At 40.1% G+C, this 16797-nt stretch overlaps 1 protein-coding gene across 1 annotated transcript in view; it reads right to left on the reverse strand.

Moving 5' to 3' along the window:
• The window catches only part of LOC135706293 (mucin-2-like), a 204437-nt gene that overhangs the window by 26451 nt on the left and 161189 nt on the right, over positions 1–16797 (reverse strand). Inside the window, exons 3-4 of the mRNA XM_065227859.1 lie at positions 13139–14503; positions 12801–12926 (exon numbers count right to left, since the gene is read on the reverse strand). Of these exons, the coding sequence (XP_065083931.1) occupies positions 12801–12926; positions 13139–14503 (1491 nt within the window). The remainder of the gene's footprint in view (positions 1–12800; positions 12927–13138; positions 14504–16797) is intronic.

A 16797-nucleotide genomic window follows, 5' to 3' on the forward strand; every position in this document is an offset into this window, starting at 1 on the left:
TAGTGGTTTTAGTGAAATATTCTCGAAAAACATGATATTTTGCCTATATTTTAGGTGGGTGGGATTCTAGTAGGGGCAGCTAAGGGCAGCTGGACTTTGTCTCTTTTGCTAGCTCATGTCATTGTCTAACATATACCAGAAAACTGAAGACATGATATTCGATGATTTTTTTTAATTTCACTTTATATATACCGATAAAAACATCCTTTACATTGAAATGAACTGTTTCACATAATGAAAAAAATTATATAAATTTTTGGCATGTCACCATTTTTAAATGCTGTGCTGAATTTTGAGATTGTTTACTTATTATGAGCTGCCAGCGAACCAGGGGCCTGGCTGGCGGCCATGTTTTTGATGCTATCATCTGTTTTTGACTCTCTGTTTACTACACGATTATCCGTCCCTTTCCACCATGTATACGTCAGCTCAATCAGCTGCATTACCCAAGTAAAGTTGTATATGTGACATCATCGTACAAGCTGTCCCTAATAAACAAATACCATAAACGAACAATAGCCCAAATAGTTGAACTTTTCCACAAATGGTTTGCATGATACCCAAACACGTCGTTTAGCAAAAATAACCATAACAAATTTATTAGGGGTGTGCTGCCGTGCCAACGTGATCGTGTACAACGTACAATTATCGATTACTTTTTCGAAAGACGTATCAGCTTTTGTAAACAATGCATTTGATCGTCAGTTTGGTGTAACTGGTAGCTCATCCACGCATACGAACACCACTATCATGCAGGAGAAAATTTCCCCTATCTGATGGTAGTGTTAGTATACGTGAGCGAGCTACCAGTTACGCCAAACCGACGATCAAATGCATTGTTTACAAAGCTGATACATCTCTTCGAAAAAGTAATCGAGAATTATTAATGTGCGTCAATGTTTCAGTAGTTGGTATCCATAAGCGTGAATTTTTTTCTCGTCTCAGTTCAGTGATCAATTTCCGGTGTTGAGCAATAATCCACAAAGTTGCTATAATGGATTCACCTTCAATGTAAATTTTCAACAGTTGTTTATTCTATGCCATATGCTCAACATGCATTTCGTTTAGTGATGTCTCAAAATTAATTTTAGTAAAGATAATAGATCACACAAGCACATCAAACTATTTTTACAACCAGATCCATTAATTACAAGTCTGCGAAAAAGACCGAAGAAAAATTCAGCCCAATTAATAAAAAAAAAAAATAGCGAGGTATTGGCATTATTACAACCACCGGATTCATTTGACAAATAGTGACAATTAAGGACAACTGATTTCTAAATACTTCAACTTAAGAGATAGTTTAATCTTTAAACCATTACTGCTTCTGCAATTTAAAAAGTTTAACGAATAAAAATTATACATAACTGACAGGTTTCCTTATTAGTAGAGATACTTGTAACGGTTTACAAAAGGTGAAATTAAAAAAAATCATCGAATATCATGTCTTCAGTTTTCTGGTATATGTTAGACAATGACATGAGCTAGCAAAAGAGACAAAGTCCAGCTGCCCTTAGCTGCCCCTACGAGAATCCCACCCACCTAAAATAGAGGCAAAATATCATGTTTTTCGAGAATATTTCACTAAAACCTCTATAAATTCCACAAATAGTGCAATGAAAATTTGCACCTAGTTTGTTTTCGTTTGAATAAATGCAGAAACCAGAGCAAACATATGAAAATATACAAAAAAATTACAAATAAGAATTTTGGCATCATATTTTTCAATACACCCTATATCTCCGAAACTAAAGGTTATGGAAGTTTTATGTCTTCTACAACTTTCCTTCATTTTAATAGATAAAAAACTTTGTTCAAAACACCATACGTCTAGGATGCTTTATTCAAAAGTTAGATTCGCGCGCCATCTCTACGACCAAGTTGCGAACTAATTAATTTATTCAAAAGAAGCGCTTAACTAATACAAACAACTTTACCGGAGACAGTATTCTGATTGGATGCTTTGTTCAAAAGTTATTAATTTTTTCCGAGAAAATCACTGATCTGCCCCAGTGTGCGACGGGAGGACGCTTCGGTTCGACGGGAGGACGCTTCGGTCCTTCGGGAGGACGCTTCGGTCCTTCGGGAGGACGCTTCGGTCCTTCGGGAGGACGCTTCGATCCGAGTGGAGGACGCTTCGGTCCGACGGGAGGACGTTACGGTTCGACGGGAGCACGCTTCGGTCCTTCGGGAGGACGCTTCGATCCGAGTGGAGGACGCTTCGGTCCGATGGGAGGACGTTTCGGTACGACGGGAGGACGTTTCGGTCCGATGGGAGGACACATCGGTCCGACGGGAGGACGCTTCGGTTCGACGGGTGGACGCTTCGGTCTAACGGGAGGACACTTCGGTCCCACGCGAGGACGCATCGGTCCCACGAGAGGACGCTTCGGTCCGATGGTAGGACGCTTCGGTTCGACGGGAGGACACTTCGGGCAGATGTCAGTTTTGTGCTTTGATCAGAAGTTTCTTCGTAATTTGTATGAATATTCATGTCGGTTTGTCGGTGAAGTTATCATATACTTAAAATCAAAATCTCTTTCTCAAATTTTAAGCGTTTTTTCGGTTTTAGACTACGGGGAAATCCCATTTTTTCGGTCAATATGGTAACGGACGGAGGTGGAAATGCTAGCATAAAATGGTCTAGGGCTTGTACCACCTACGAATTTGCGCAACTTGCTAAATGCGAATACAAATGCGAATGCTAATATCTTATACAAACTACAACCAAGGGCGTAGCCAGGTTTCGAGCTAGGGAGGGGCGAAAAAAAAATTACCATGGAAAATTTGGCCGAATGCCATTTCACCGAACGCCATTTCCTCGAAAGCCTTTGTGTTGCCGAGTTTAGGGGGGGGCAGTCGCCCCCCCCCCCTGCCCCTATCTTGCTACGCCTATGACTACAACTGAATGTTTATGCAACATGCAGAATTTTCAACTCAAACCATGTTCCCTAAGCATCTGAAAAGTTCTTTACCTCAAGAAAATTTTCTCAAACTCTACGAGGTTACCTGAACTTCTTCCAAGCTGCAAGATTTTTTTTTCGACCAAGACTTCAAAACATCCATGAACTTCTCCAATCACCTTTTATATGTTAATGGAACAAAGTTCTAAAAACTTCCAGGAAGTTCCCAAACCAAACAATGAAGTTCTTAGATATGTGCTGAACTTCTACTATATTCCCTAATATTTATCGAAATTCATCGAACTTCTACGAAGTTCACTGAGCTTCATAAGTTCTAGCACTCCTATGAATTTTTGCGACGTAATTCGCTAATCTTCTACTAAGTTCACTCAACTGCTATGAAGTCCGTAGCACTTCTAAAAATTTCCCTGAACTTCTAAAAATTTCGTTGATTTTCTACGAAGTTCTACTAAGCTCCCTGAGCTTCTGCCGAAATCCCTGAATTACCAAAATAAGAAGGCCATTAAACTTAAACTACGTGCCGTGAAGATAGAATAAGTTTCTGGAACTTTTTACGAAGTTTTAAAAAGTTACAAGACATTACACACAATTATGCAAAGTTTCAGGCAAATCAGAAATGGTCGGGTTAAAATGTTTTTTTGATTTGACCTGGCAAAGGTTAAATTTATTACAACTTCTACGATATCCCTGAACACCTGCAAAGTCCCTAAGGTTTTAAGATGATCAATGAAGTCAAAAAAAAATCTCTGAACATAAGCGACATATCCCAAAATTCTTCATTGATGAAGTTTAGAATTTCAACAAAATTTGCTGAAGATCTATAAAATTCTCTGCACTTGCACGAACTTCACTGCACATAGTACGCTGAACGTGCTCAAAGTTCGCTAAGCTTCTAAAAAGTTTGCTGAGTTTGCTACCCTTCTAGCAAATTTCCAGCTCTACAAAAATACTACGAATATTCCTAAAGATCTATGAAGTTTCATGAAATTCTAAATGTTCCCTGAACTTTAACGACCTTCTCTGAAATCAAATGATGATATCTAATCTTCTACGAATTGCCTTTGAATTCTATTCTAAGCAAGTCCCTAAACTTCTGTCATTGGGTATTCTAAGTTTTATTAATTCAAAATATCGAACATCCGTAGACATTTCGTCGATCACGATGAAGATTTCATCTTAATATTATGTTTTTTTTTTCACATTCGATATGATTAAGAAAGCGTTTAAATTGACAAAAAATACACAGCATTGCTGAAACCGTAATAATAATTTTCTAAGTGTCAAGTTTTTAAATTTCTTCCTGGCCCTGGATCTAAGTTTTTCTTCGATTCAGGATTTGATTATTTTGTATGTGCCTAAATTCTTCAGAAAAATCTATTTAAAAAACTAGTTTCAAGTATTCTAAGTATTTAAATATACGATCTTGAATTCTTCCCAGCCATATGATATGATTTTTTTTATATTTTCCAAATGCGCTGGTCATAAAGGCTAACTAAAAGTAAATTGGTACGCACAAAAAGACCTGTAATTCGTGATTCAATAAGTTTAAAAAGTTCATTAATGGTTGCTTTACAGTACTTTTATTAAAACTTCAATGTTACAGCATTAGCTGGTTACATTTCTGTATTCGAATAAAAAATATCAAACCTTCCTCTTGATGGAGCCCATCAGCGCCCGCACAGTGGAAACGGACACGGAATCAGCGGATTGCTTCCATTTTACCCGAATTTGCTGGATGTCCTTGACTGCTCCGTGCTCCGTCGAAGTCGCTGCTTTGAAAATGCCCAGTATTTTTCGATTGGTCGAAATTCCGGGGAATTCAGAGGATTCATTAGCTTAGGGATAAAATCGATCTTGTTGGCAGCATACAACGCCAGAACCACCTTGGAGCAGTGGCAGCTGATGAATTTTCCCCTGTGCTTTTCAGACATTCTTCGATGTAAACTTGGGATGTCATCGTCGAGGATGTCACGAATGGTTCCCTTTTCAGGCCACAACTGCAAATCGCTTGCCAAATCATGGTATTCTTCGTGAATTTTTCGGCAAACATGAACTTGGATCTTCCCGGCACATCCCCACGTCCAGTCGCGATGTAAAACTTTTGACCGGAAAACTGCTTAAAATCGAGTTTGACGTTTGTTTCGTCATCGATCAAAGTGCAGCCCTTGTGTTTCGTCAAAACACGGTCGTACAAGAGCCTTGCACATTTTTTAGCCACGGAATTATGCTTCATGTGCCGGTTTGTATGTTTACTGGCTTTGTACGACTAGTATCTTTTCCTGGCAAGGATGTTCCACACCGTTTAAAGGTTGGAATTGTACCTTCTGGCCACATCTCGGATCGAAAGACCGGGGTTGGCTTTAACGCACCTCAACACCTTGCTGCGCAGCTTGGTTCCAGTTTTTTCATAGGTCCACTGATTGCTTTCCACACTCAGGGTATCCTTGAAGGTTCAGCACTTTAGCCAGCTTGGAAGCGGACCACTCCGGATTTTCCAGGTGTTTGTGAACAATTTTTTTTTCTTTCGAGTTCCATTTGATCGACTACTTTGATCGAACTTGCACCAATTGTTCTCTATAGAAGTGTAAACAAACCACTGTCAAAGATTTTCGATTCCCAACACTAGAGACGTGCTAGCGGCAAATTAATTTTCGGAAACTTTTCTACCACTGATTCAAGTACTTTTTACTATTTAAACTGCTAAAAATATCATTTTTCATTGCTGAGCATTCCACGCCAAATGCCGAATCGGAAAAACTCGACTTGTTCTGATTTGCATCAGGGTTACTTCCACTCACTTGATATAAAAAACTGTTTTCCGGAATTATGAAATCATTTAACGCCTAATGATTTTTGCAATTGATAATTATTAATTGTAAGTTACAAGAAGTATCTGTTTGACACATAAATCCTATCAATATTACTTTCAGAGCGTCACAATAAACGATTTTACTATTCGTGAGCGCTCACACTGAGTGAACGCTCACGAATCATAAAACCGCTTATTGTGACGCTCTGAAAGCAAAATGAAGAGGTTTTATGAGTCAAACACATACTTTACAACCTCTTCTTCTAACATAAAAGTATTAATTATCATTTAAGCATCTAATGATTTCGAAATTCCGAAAAACATTTTTTTTATAGCAAGTGAGTGGAAGTAACCCTGATTTGCTTGACACTTTACGTAATTGTTTGCTATGGGTAATGATTCACATTTTTGCTAAAAAGTCGTCCTTCTTGGATCTTGTAACATTAGTATGGAACCGGCATTTCTGATCAAAATTTCTGAGACAGAATTGTAGAGAAATATAATGTATAATGGGAAAAATATACAAACACATGTTTTTAGTAATTTCAAGCAAAAATTTCAAAACAATGTGAAAAACCTCAATATTTCAAATTATCTTTGTCCAATTTATGATTTATTATTTTTTTGTAAAAAGCTCATACAGAATGGAAACTTTTGGAATGTTTAAAATAATGAATAATTAAAGTTGACAAATATCGTAGAACATGAACTTTTAATAAGATTTATGGTCTTATTGTTAAAACGTCTTTCTATATACCGTATGCGTGATAACGATTGCACCATCGTACACATAAGGTTCCCGTTTCACCTGGGCATACAAATGCCTTGGTTTTTCTTTGCATGCACGTAGCCTATAGCTCATACCGTAGTAGGCTGTGTATAAAAGAAAATGATTTACTTAGTTTGGCAGTTGCACCATGACGAAGTGGTGGCGTATTCGTGATTTTTCCCACGCGCAAATGTCGTTAAAAGACATTTCAATCGCCGTGGGAGTCTCCCGGTGGACCGTCAAAAGGCTTTTAGACCGAGAAAAGAAAGGATCCAGCCCCGATCTTAATCCGCTGGTTTATTCAATATGGAGCCTCAGACAAACATTGACCCGTACCTGGAGAGAAACAGATCCATACTACATTATTAGAAACTGCCGTGCATTCCTAAACAGGCTTGCTTCCACTCACTTGCTTTAAAAAAATGATTTTCTGAATTTTGAAATCATTAGATGTTATAATGATATTTTGTACTTGTTAGATACAAGAAGAGGTTGAAAGACAAGTGTTTGACACATAAAACCTGTCAAATTCGCTTTCAGATAGTCACAATCAGCGGTTTTACGACTCGCGAGCGCTCACTCTGAGTGAACGCTCACGAATCATAAAATTGCTGATTGTAACACTCTGGAAGTGAAATTGACAAGTTTTATGCGTCAGATACTTGCCTTTCAACATCTTCTTGTATCTAACAAGTACAAAATATTATTATAACATCTAATGATTTCAAAAATCAGAAAATCATTTTTTTATAGCAAGTGAGTGGAAGCAATCCTGTTCCGAAAGCGTGTGGAGGCCGTAATTGTAGCAAGTGGAAACTCGATCGATGATTAACATAGTTTAAGACTCTGAAAAACATACCCCTCTGAATAAAAAAAAATCGAAAACGAAATTTTGAGGATTTTTTTAAATTTTGGCATTGCTCAATGGTGCAAACATTATCACGCATACGGTAATTTATACTGTAGCGCGCGTCTAACGGTTTTCCGCCTCCTGAAACGTTCCCTGGTTCGATAAACGGGAAGAACTGTCCATCGAGTCTTCTTTGCCCTGCTAGAAACTCAACCTCATGACGGGTTTGTTCAATCAGAACCAAAAATTTAAATTGAGAACGAAACAGAAGACTCAAACGGTATGATGGATCGAGATTCTTCACATGAAGAGGTCGCCTCAATCGCTACAAGAGAATGGTTGATGCTATCGACCCATCAACTCATGGACCGGGGACCAACGGCTTCACGAAGGAAGGCGTGATCAGAAATTTTAGGCCGCAGAAAATCCCAGCGGCGCCGACAGGGATTGAATCCAGGCCTTTTGGGGTGAGAGGCAATCATGCTTACCACTACACCACCGGCGCCACTGAGGCAGCTTATATGCAAGTGTTATGTGGATTTACAATAAGTTTCATTTTTTAATAGTGATTTCACTTTAACTTAAGCGAGCGTGTAATTCAAGAGAAAATTTACATTATGACGTAAGTAACATTCGCACCGATCCGAGAAAAATAAAGTTTTGTTTTGATGACTGAAAAGTTATTCCTATTTCCAATTAAACACATATAATCTCATAGTGATAGCAATGTTTAACATGTTCAGCCGGGTTTTAATCATACAAAGGCAACACGCTAGCTTTCATGCTAAGAAATACTGGTTTTTGAGTCAAAAGTTATTATACGTCGTTTGGTGGTCCCTATTGTTACTTTAGTCAAAGTGTATTTACCAGGATATTCGGGAGAATTATCAATTACGTCTCCTTACGTGCAGCCCATTCATCATTTTAGGACCACCGAAATCATCTTAGCAACAAACAGTTCGATTTATTCACTTTAATAATGAGAAAGCGAACCGACGAAAGTACACTTTTCACGGGTTTCTCAGTGCTGTTACTTAAGGCAAACGGCATCTCCATAGAAATCGGATGACTTAAGTAACATCGAAAACTATTTTGATCGGAAGGTGATTACGTCAAAAAGCAATTCGACTGGTAAATAAATTTAAAAATGGGATGTGATCCTATATTCGGACAGTATATAGTGTAATAGCAGGAGCATCGATTGACACTGATAGCTCGACTTTGTTTACCTTTGTTACATTCGACGCAATGAAAATTTGCTCTTGAATTATTCCCATAAATGAATAAATGTAAATGGTAAATAAATAACGTGAACGATAATTAATTTTGAAATACAAAAATAGGTGGCAAAACAAAATATAAATTCAAAATAATACTGGCAATTCTTAAATTATAATTGAGATTTAGAGACATTTTAAATCATTTTCTCTTCAAACGGCAAAAAATGGCGTACCAAAAAAAAAGTTAATAAATTATATCAAATGTTCTGGTTCTACGATTTTTGTCACTTATTATGAACATTTAAAAAATTGCTTTTTTAATATGATTTATTTAAATTTAAAATATCGGGAAAGGGCCTTTTGAGATAGGGGAATTTACGTATTCTCGTCAGTCTAAGCAGCGTCCGAACTTCTATTAGCGATTTCTCAGCGTCACACACATACATGACAGGTTTGTTTGTTGACATTTATCTACTGCTTGCTGTTCTACCAATTCTAATCGACAGATTTGATCAAAACGGGTTAAACATGTTTTTACAACGCTCCAAACTTCTCAGGTGAGTGTGACTATTGTCGGCAGTCTCTTTTTCTTCGGCACCCTTTCCATTTGAACTGAGTGTTAACCAGCTGTTCTATTATCGACAACTCGAAATCAGCCGTATTTTGTAGTGTGTATATTTAATTTGAAGAAAAATATGGCATAACAGGATTGCACAGTCGTAAAAATGTAATCAAATTGAAGCTGAAAAGGTAAGGAATCGGCTTAATACATTCAGCGAAGAGTTTTGATGGGAAAATACAGTGAAATTAACGTTTCAATTTCGGTTGCCGAAAACAGTCAATAGGTGCCGAAGCCATAATTTACCCTACTTGGGTTTAAATATTTTTTTTTTTTTGCTTCAACTTAATAAAAAAAAAAAACATTTTTTGTTTATTTTCCCAGCAAGAACTAACCTTTCTACAATTTTGTTTCAGACGTCGTTTTGACCAGTAGAGCTGTTTCTGGGTTGAAAATTTTTGAAACTTTGTCAAGCTCCAAAATGGTCGATTTTTAGCAACAATGTGACTCATTGCCCATAACAATCAGTCTGCTTCTGGCACAACATGACAACCAGACGAAAATACATTTGGCTGAAAGGTCTTCTGGCCGAATCACATATGACAGAAAGGTTATTTGATTTGATAAACTTCATTTGGAATAAGTCTGATATAATCTTGAATTCAAAAGTCTCTAGAATCATATTTTAAGTTTGCTGGGAGTCCCAAAAATCATCAAAACATAAAACATCTTTCTTGGAATATTTTAACTAAAAAAAAATCAATGTCTAATCCTGGGAATACGAACATTTTCCAAAATACTGAAATACTGCTTTGTATCGTCAACATAGAGTGGGCGTACCAGTTATGGCTGTACGTGGTTATAAGGTTTTGTTCCAGTTATGGCCTACGGCATTTACATGTTCCATAATTGGAACACACCAACGTGTATCGATAACAGGTACATATACCCTATATTCAAAAGGACTATTTCGGCTAAATACCCATTAGGTAAAATATCTGATTTGTATGAAATTTTGCATAATTGAATGTTATGGTTATGGTTATAATTCAAATTTTTAAAATTTTCAGAATGGCGTATTTGAAATATTTCAAAAATTTGTAGCACGGAAACGGCACCACTGATGAAATTGCAGAAAAATAGTTTCTATCTGTGAAAAAAAGACAAATCATAATTTTTATTAATTTCAAGTAAAAATTTAAAAACAAAATCCTTAAAATGTCTTCAATGAAAACAAAATTTCAATGCATGCTTTTGACCATGGATACTTAAAAACTGCCAAAAATCGCAGAACAAGAACTTTTTGTTAGTAAGCTTTCCATAGTATTTTCTCTCAGAAAATGATTCAAAATGTATCAAACATTGTGGCGGTCAATCGTGCTCATGCTCATGCAAGTGAATGTACCATTGGATCATGGTTGGATTTGGTGCATTTGTTCCAGTTAAAAACAATGTTTGCCGCCCGGCGCAATAACCTCGATCGCGCGTGATCTTTTGTTTGGTTTTAGTTAGAATCATGTTTATTTGTCGTTTCTAGTTAAATGGAAGGTAAAACTGCTGTAATCTTAATTCGTTGTAAAGAAATGAACCAACTTCTGGCAGAAAGTCTCGCTAATAACCTAACCTAATTAGTTGTGTTTTGATACAGGCTTTGCACGTGGCTAATTTTGTTGAGTTTCAAAAAGTCGTTCACGATTTGTTCGGTCGCGTATGGTATACTATGCTGTGCTTTAGGGGTACTTAGATTTATTTTGATGTTTTATTGAGCAATGTAATGTATAAGGTCGCTATTTAACGTGCAGGAACTCGAAACTTGTTGTCGTCGTCTTCGTCGCCGTTGGTACCGGGTTTGAATGGTTACGACAACAACTCGATCAGATGGTATGGTGTGATAAGAAGGGCTCGGTGGCCTTAGAGCGACAACGTTTGCTTACCGAGTAGAACATCACGAGTTTAACCTCAGGCACAGCCACATTCAAGACTCGTTAATTGCTGTTGCAATATAACGAGCTCGTTTGCCTAGTGGCAAACGTTTTCGTGGGTTCCATCCCAAGCTCCTTCGCGTTATATGATCATTACGATATCTATTCAGCTTATCGTTTACCAAAACGATTCCTGCTGCAATCCCAATCCTTTTATCCAAAATCCCAGTGATTTTTCGTGGAAGTACAGAGGTTTTTTCGGCTTCCTACATAGCGGGTATCACGTCAACACATTCCTACTAATTCCTTTCTTGACCTGCGTTCGGGCGCAGCCGGCGCTGGTATTGCCTAGTTTGAGATCAACAGTTTTTACACATTGAGAATGAATGCTAGCCCTAAGCATCGTCTATTGGTTCTCTGTGTAATTACAGCTGACCTGGCAATAACAGAGTAGCATCCGCGGGCGGTCAATCATGCTCATGCATGCTCATGAAAATGATTCAAAATGTCTCAAAAATTGTTTTCGGAGTATAAATTACATACCTAAATAACGTTGAACGATTTTTGCCAATTTTTAAGTGTCTATAAATTAAGGCTTTTTAATGTTTGAATTTTTATAAATTTTTCTTAAAAAAATAAATTTCTATAATCGGACCAGGACATTTTCAGACAAATAGGATTTCAACGTTTTTTATGTTTTTCTTAAAATTACTAAAAACGTTTTGTTTGTATTTTCTTTTCTCTACAACTGCGTCATTTCGACCAGAAGTCTCATTTTCGTGCTACATTTTTTTTTAAATATCAAAGACGCTATTTTGAAAATTTAACAAGCACCATAATGGCCGAGTTTTAGCAAAGATGTCAACAATTGCCCATAACAAACAATTACGTAAAGTTTCATTCAAATCGGAGAAGGACGAATTTTCCGATTCATCATTTGGCGTGGAACTGCTCAAACGTCCCTAGCAACTCTCCGTAAATGGAAAGGAATTAATGAGCTTTACCATCGAATCAAGTTCTAATTAGAGCGAATTTACTACCACCATCTTGAACCAGAATCATCTCCTCGTACAGCTCGTACAGCTTTGAATGGGTAGCTCTAATCCCTGTCGATAGGACACGTGTACTCTAAAGCAGGCATCAATGACCCATTCCGGACTCCCAAGCCCCCCCATTCTTCAACCGGAACACAGCAATTTAAGAAATGATATCACTCGTCCACAGTTCATATTCTCGTTCACACAAACACACCGACATTTGGAATCGAACAAAGTAGTTATACCACTGGACCCATCTCGGTCCGAATAAACAAACATCCGTCCGACCGACATCACTAGTGCATACAAGCTTGCGTTTGACCATTTCCCATCCTTTCTTTCTGGAACCTCCTCAGCTCGCTATCTCTCTCCGTGATGATACGATTTCCAATTACGGTCTAATATGTAGTTCCTATATTTGCTTGGACTCTAAATAGGGTGGATTACGACAGGTAGACAGGTTCCATTCTTCTTCTACCTACTGAATTGTTTATCGGAAGTAATAAGGGTTCGATTGTTTTACTAGTTGTTTCAACCTGCTGCCTATCTGGTAGTTAACCGTAACGATTGGTCGGGGATGGTTGACAATGAGTTCGATGGGGGTGGGGGAGGGGTGGTTTTCAACAGAGACGTTTGGTCGTCCTACATGTGAACTCTATACCTCTCGGAGGAGGGAGATGACGAGGAGAATTGAAAAGCAGCTGACTTACCGGCGTCGGTGGTGTCGCCTTGAAGCTGGGAATGGTCGGGGTGTAAACTGGGGTCTTCTTGAAATTGGAATCGAAGCGGTTCGGCACTCGAGAACCGGACGACGACGACGACTGCGGGCGTTTCGGCTATGGGGGTGTGATACAGGTGGTGGCGAAGCAGGTGTGGCAGGTGGGAGATTGCGTGCGAACATGGATCGGATATAATAAAGATGTTAGTATCAAGTGGGTGAGAATTTAGACAAATCGAGAATCAAGATTAGGGTGAGGGAAGTAATCAACAATCTAGGGGAAGGGTGGCGGGGAATTATCTAGTTATCAATTGACAAAGTGCAACTTACCGTATTCAATGGTGTAGCTACCTTGGAACGGGTGGGAATTACGACCGGTTGGAGATCGTTGTTCAACTCGGCCGTAGTTGATGGTTTACGATTTTTCCTCTGCGATGAAGAAGATCGGAATCCACTAGGGTTGCGGAGGGATGAAATCACGAAACTATTATCACTGGGTACACGTTTTGGTCCAGATTCTAACGATTCTTTCGAAACAACGGGAGCTGAGGTTGTCGAGAATGATCTTTTGCTGGATGCCAAACTTCTGGTTGTCGGAATATATGGCTTGCGAGTGGACGTTGAAGTGGTAGTTGTCGATGTTAACTGACTCACAAGGCTAGGTCTTCGAGAATACCCTCTCGCTGATCTGGGAGTAGTTGCTGCTGTGGTAGTTGGGGATTCTGAAGTCGTAGAGGACGATGAAGGTTTAGGTCTCGGTGTAGTCGCCCTCTTCGAAGATCGTGGCGTTAACGAAGTCGTACTAGCCGTCCTACCTCTAGACGTGACGGCCCTTGCCTTCGTGCTTGTCTCTTCGGTCGATGACGTTGAAAAAGTCCTCACCGGACGAGGAGTGATCACTTTGACGGTAGTCGACGGTCCCTCTGTTGTCGTACTTAGCACCTTCACCTTGAACCGTGGAACCTCATATTTTTCATTCAGACCTTTTTCCGTAGATGCATCCAACTTGTTGGCGCCCTTCACCTTATTCTCTTGAAGTTTTGCCTTCAACAGCTTCTTGAACTCTTCAGGATAGTTTTCGTCGGACGCTACATCTTCCATCCGTTCCTTGGATGCAGCTTTCACCTTACCCCTGGATCGACTCTCGACAGATCTTGCTGACGTACTGGGTAGAACCTCTTCAACTTCATTCGAAAACCTGCTGCTGCCACCTCCAAGCCTATTACCGAGTTTCCGACCTGCTCTTGCACTAGCCACCGTAGTGGTACTCGTGCTGCTACTAACATCCTGGACATCATTCTTATAACCCCTCAGGCGAGACTTCCTCCTGCTCTGAACCGTCTCTTCCGATCCCTTATCTGAACGCCGAGAAAAATCGTTCTGATAGACCACTTCGCTTCGCAAACTAGGAGCATACTGCTCTTTGGTAGTTCGACGAGATCCGTACTGCTCTTCGCTGCTTGTCTCCAGCGATCGGCTCTGAACGTTGGGCTGGGCCTTAGTCGGTCTACTGCGGCTTCGGCCCGCGATGGTCCTGGTTGACCGTTCCGCAGCTTGAGACGTCGGAATACGTCGCCTCGGGGAACTGCTAAACTGTTCTTCACTTTCCTGTAGAACCGTGTCGTCTAGCCATGATGGTGATGATGATGAGTGAGAATGCTGCCGGTCGTATCGGACCGAACCACGTCGCTGGGCCTGTGGAAGGGAGAGAAGACGAGAGGTGAAATAATGCATCATCAGTAGTGTGCGGGAAAACTCAAAAACTGCAATCTCATGTATGAATTTATTGGCCAACGAGTTTTGCCAAGCATGTTTCAATTGCGCAAAAATCATCGATTATAAAATTCGTTACTTTGAAGTCATCCACAAATTATGTAAGGGATTAATGGGGATGGAGGGTCTTCACAATCCTTGCAGTTTCATACAATAGGGAAAGGGGGGCTCACATTTTAATACCTAAGATATAATGGTTAGAAGAAAATAATTTGATCTTTATCGTTTTAGACCAAAAAACCTGCACGTACATTGATTATTAGAAAAAGTGAAAAGTTTTTATTAAATTGTTCCCGATTCAATATTCAACGATTTTATTTTAAATTCTGGTATCTTACTATGATTTTAGAAGGAAGAGAACGGAAGGTAGTGAATGACAAGAGGCTCTGCAGCAACTGCTTCCGGAGTGATCACTTTGCCCGTGCTTGTCGTTCAAAGTTCAACTGTAAGCATTGTTCCAAGCGCCATCATTCCATGATTCATCCAGGCCCGGGTGAGACTCGTCAATCGGATACTGATGCACGCAATAGAGCTAATACATCCGCTAGCGACAATTCGACGTCCATATCGAATCACTGAAATTCCGACGCAGTCTAACTCTGCTGTGAAAGCGGCCCACGCAAATGTCCTTCAATCAACAGTTGTGCTGTTAATCGTCGACGCCTACGGCCAGGAGCATGTTGCCTGTGCCTTGTTGTATTCAGGATCTCAGCCCAATGCTTTTAGCTATCCCGCAATCTCGTGAACATCCCGATATCCGGTGTTGATGCAACGATTACAAATGCAAAGTATAAGGTACGCACCGAAGTCCGATCCAGAGTCACCAAATTCGAGCAAACGCTTGATTTTTTGGTTCTACGAAAGTGTCACCAGTGACACACCCCCAGTTCGCCACCTTGAGCTGGAACGTTCCCGAGACTCTACGGTTGGCTAATCCTGAGTTCAACGTGTCCCGAAGAATAGACATGATTATCGGAGCTGGCTATTTCTTCGCATTCATTCGAGAAGGAAAGATTCGTTTGGCAGCTAACCTCCCCATGCTCATCGAAACAGTATTCGGCTGGATCGTAACTGGTACGATGATGGAAACCAAGGAAGCAATGGATCACTCCATGGTAACTTATGTGGCGACAGTAACACCTGTGGACGAACTCTTGGAACGGTTTTGGAAGATCGAAGAAGTCAGTCGATCGAATTATTCATTCGACGAGCAGCGGTGTGAGAAGTTTTTTCGTGAAACCGTCTCCAGAGATCCGACTGGTCCATATATTGTTCAAATGCCAAAAGATCCCCTCTTCGAACAAATGATCGGAGACTCCAAAACGAATGCTTTTCGACGCTTCCGATGGTTAGAGCAGATGTTGGAGAAAAAGCTGATCTCAAATCGATTCCGGGCGGCGATAGTAACCAGCGTCCCGAGTGCTACCTCCCACATCACCCCGTCATGAAGGAGCCGAGCACCACTATGATCGTGGTGGCTACCAGCCACTATCGGCCGATGCAGAAAAAATGTACCGCCAAGTTTGGATGCACCCAGATGACCGGCGATTGCAGAAAGTCGTATTCCGATTCGACAGTACAGAACCCATAAAAATCTACGAGCTATCAACCGTAGCTTATGGTCTCGCTCCATCATCATTCCTAGCTACGCGAACGCTACTGCAACTGGTAGAGGACGAAGGAGCAGCATAACCAAATGCTAGCAAGGCGGTCAAGAAAAATGTCTACGTCGATGATTACATCGGAGGGGAGTACACTGTGGAAGGCGCTATTTGACTTCAGTTCGAGCTGACACAGCTGATGCAGAAAGGAGGATTTCGTCTTCGCAAATGGGTGTCTAACTCGACGGAGGTAATGGCAAAAATTCCTCAGGAGCTTCTTGGAACACAGTCTCCACTCAAGTTCAATCCCGAAGAAACCACCAAGACATTAGGAAATTGCTGGGAACCGGAAGCCGATGTATTTTGTTTCAACGTATTCGTCACCTTGAAGTCGCAAGCTGCAACCAAACGTGCCATCGCTCAGCTGTACGATCCCCTAGGTCTCGTATTCCCCATCATCGTCCAGGCAAAGATCATGATACAACATCTGTGGCTTCTCTCGTTGAATTGGGACGATCAGGTAACTCCGGAGATGCTGCGCAAATGGGATAATTATTGCCAGCAATTTCCGAATTGACCGTTGCGCATTCACACCGAACTTTAAACGGGCCGAAA

Source organism: Ochlerotatus camptorhynchus, unplaced genomic scaffold (assembly GCF_037179485.1).
Source record: "Ochlerotatus camptorhynchus isolate MF236.1 unplaced genomic scaffold, CSIRO-AGI_Acam_v1.1 ptg000277l, whole genome shotgun sequence".
Lineage (NCBI taxonomy): Eukaryota > Metazoa > Arthropoda > Insecta > Diptera > Culicidae > Ochlerotatus > Ochlerotatus camptorhynchus.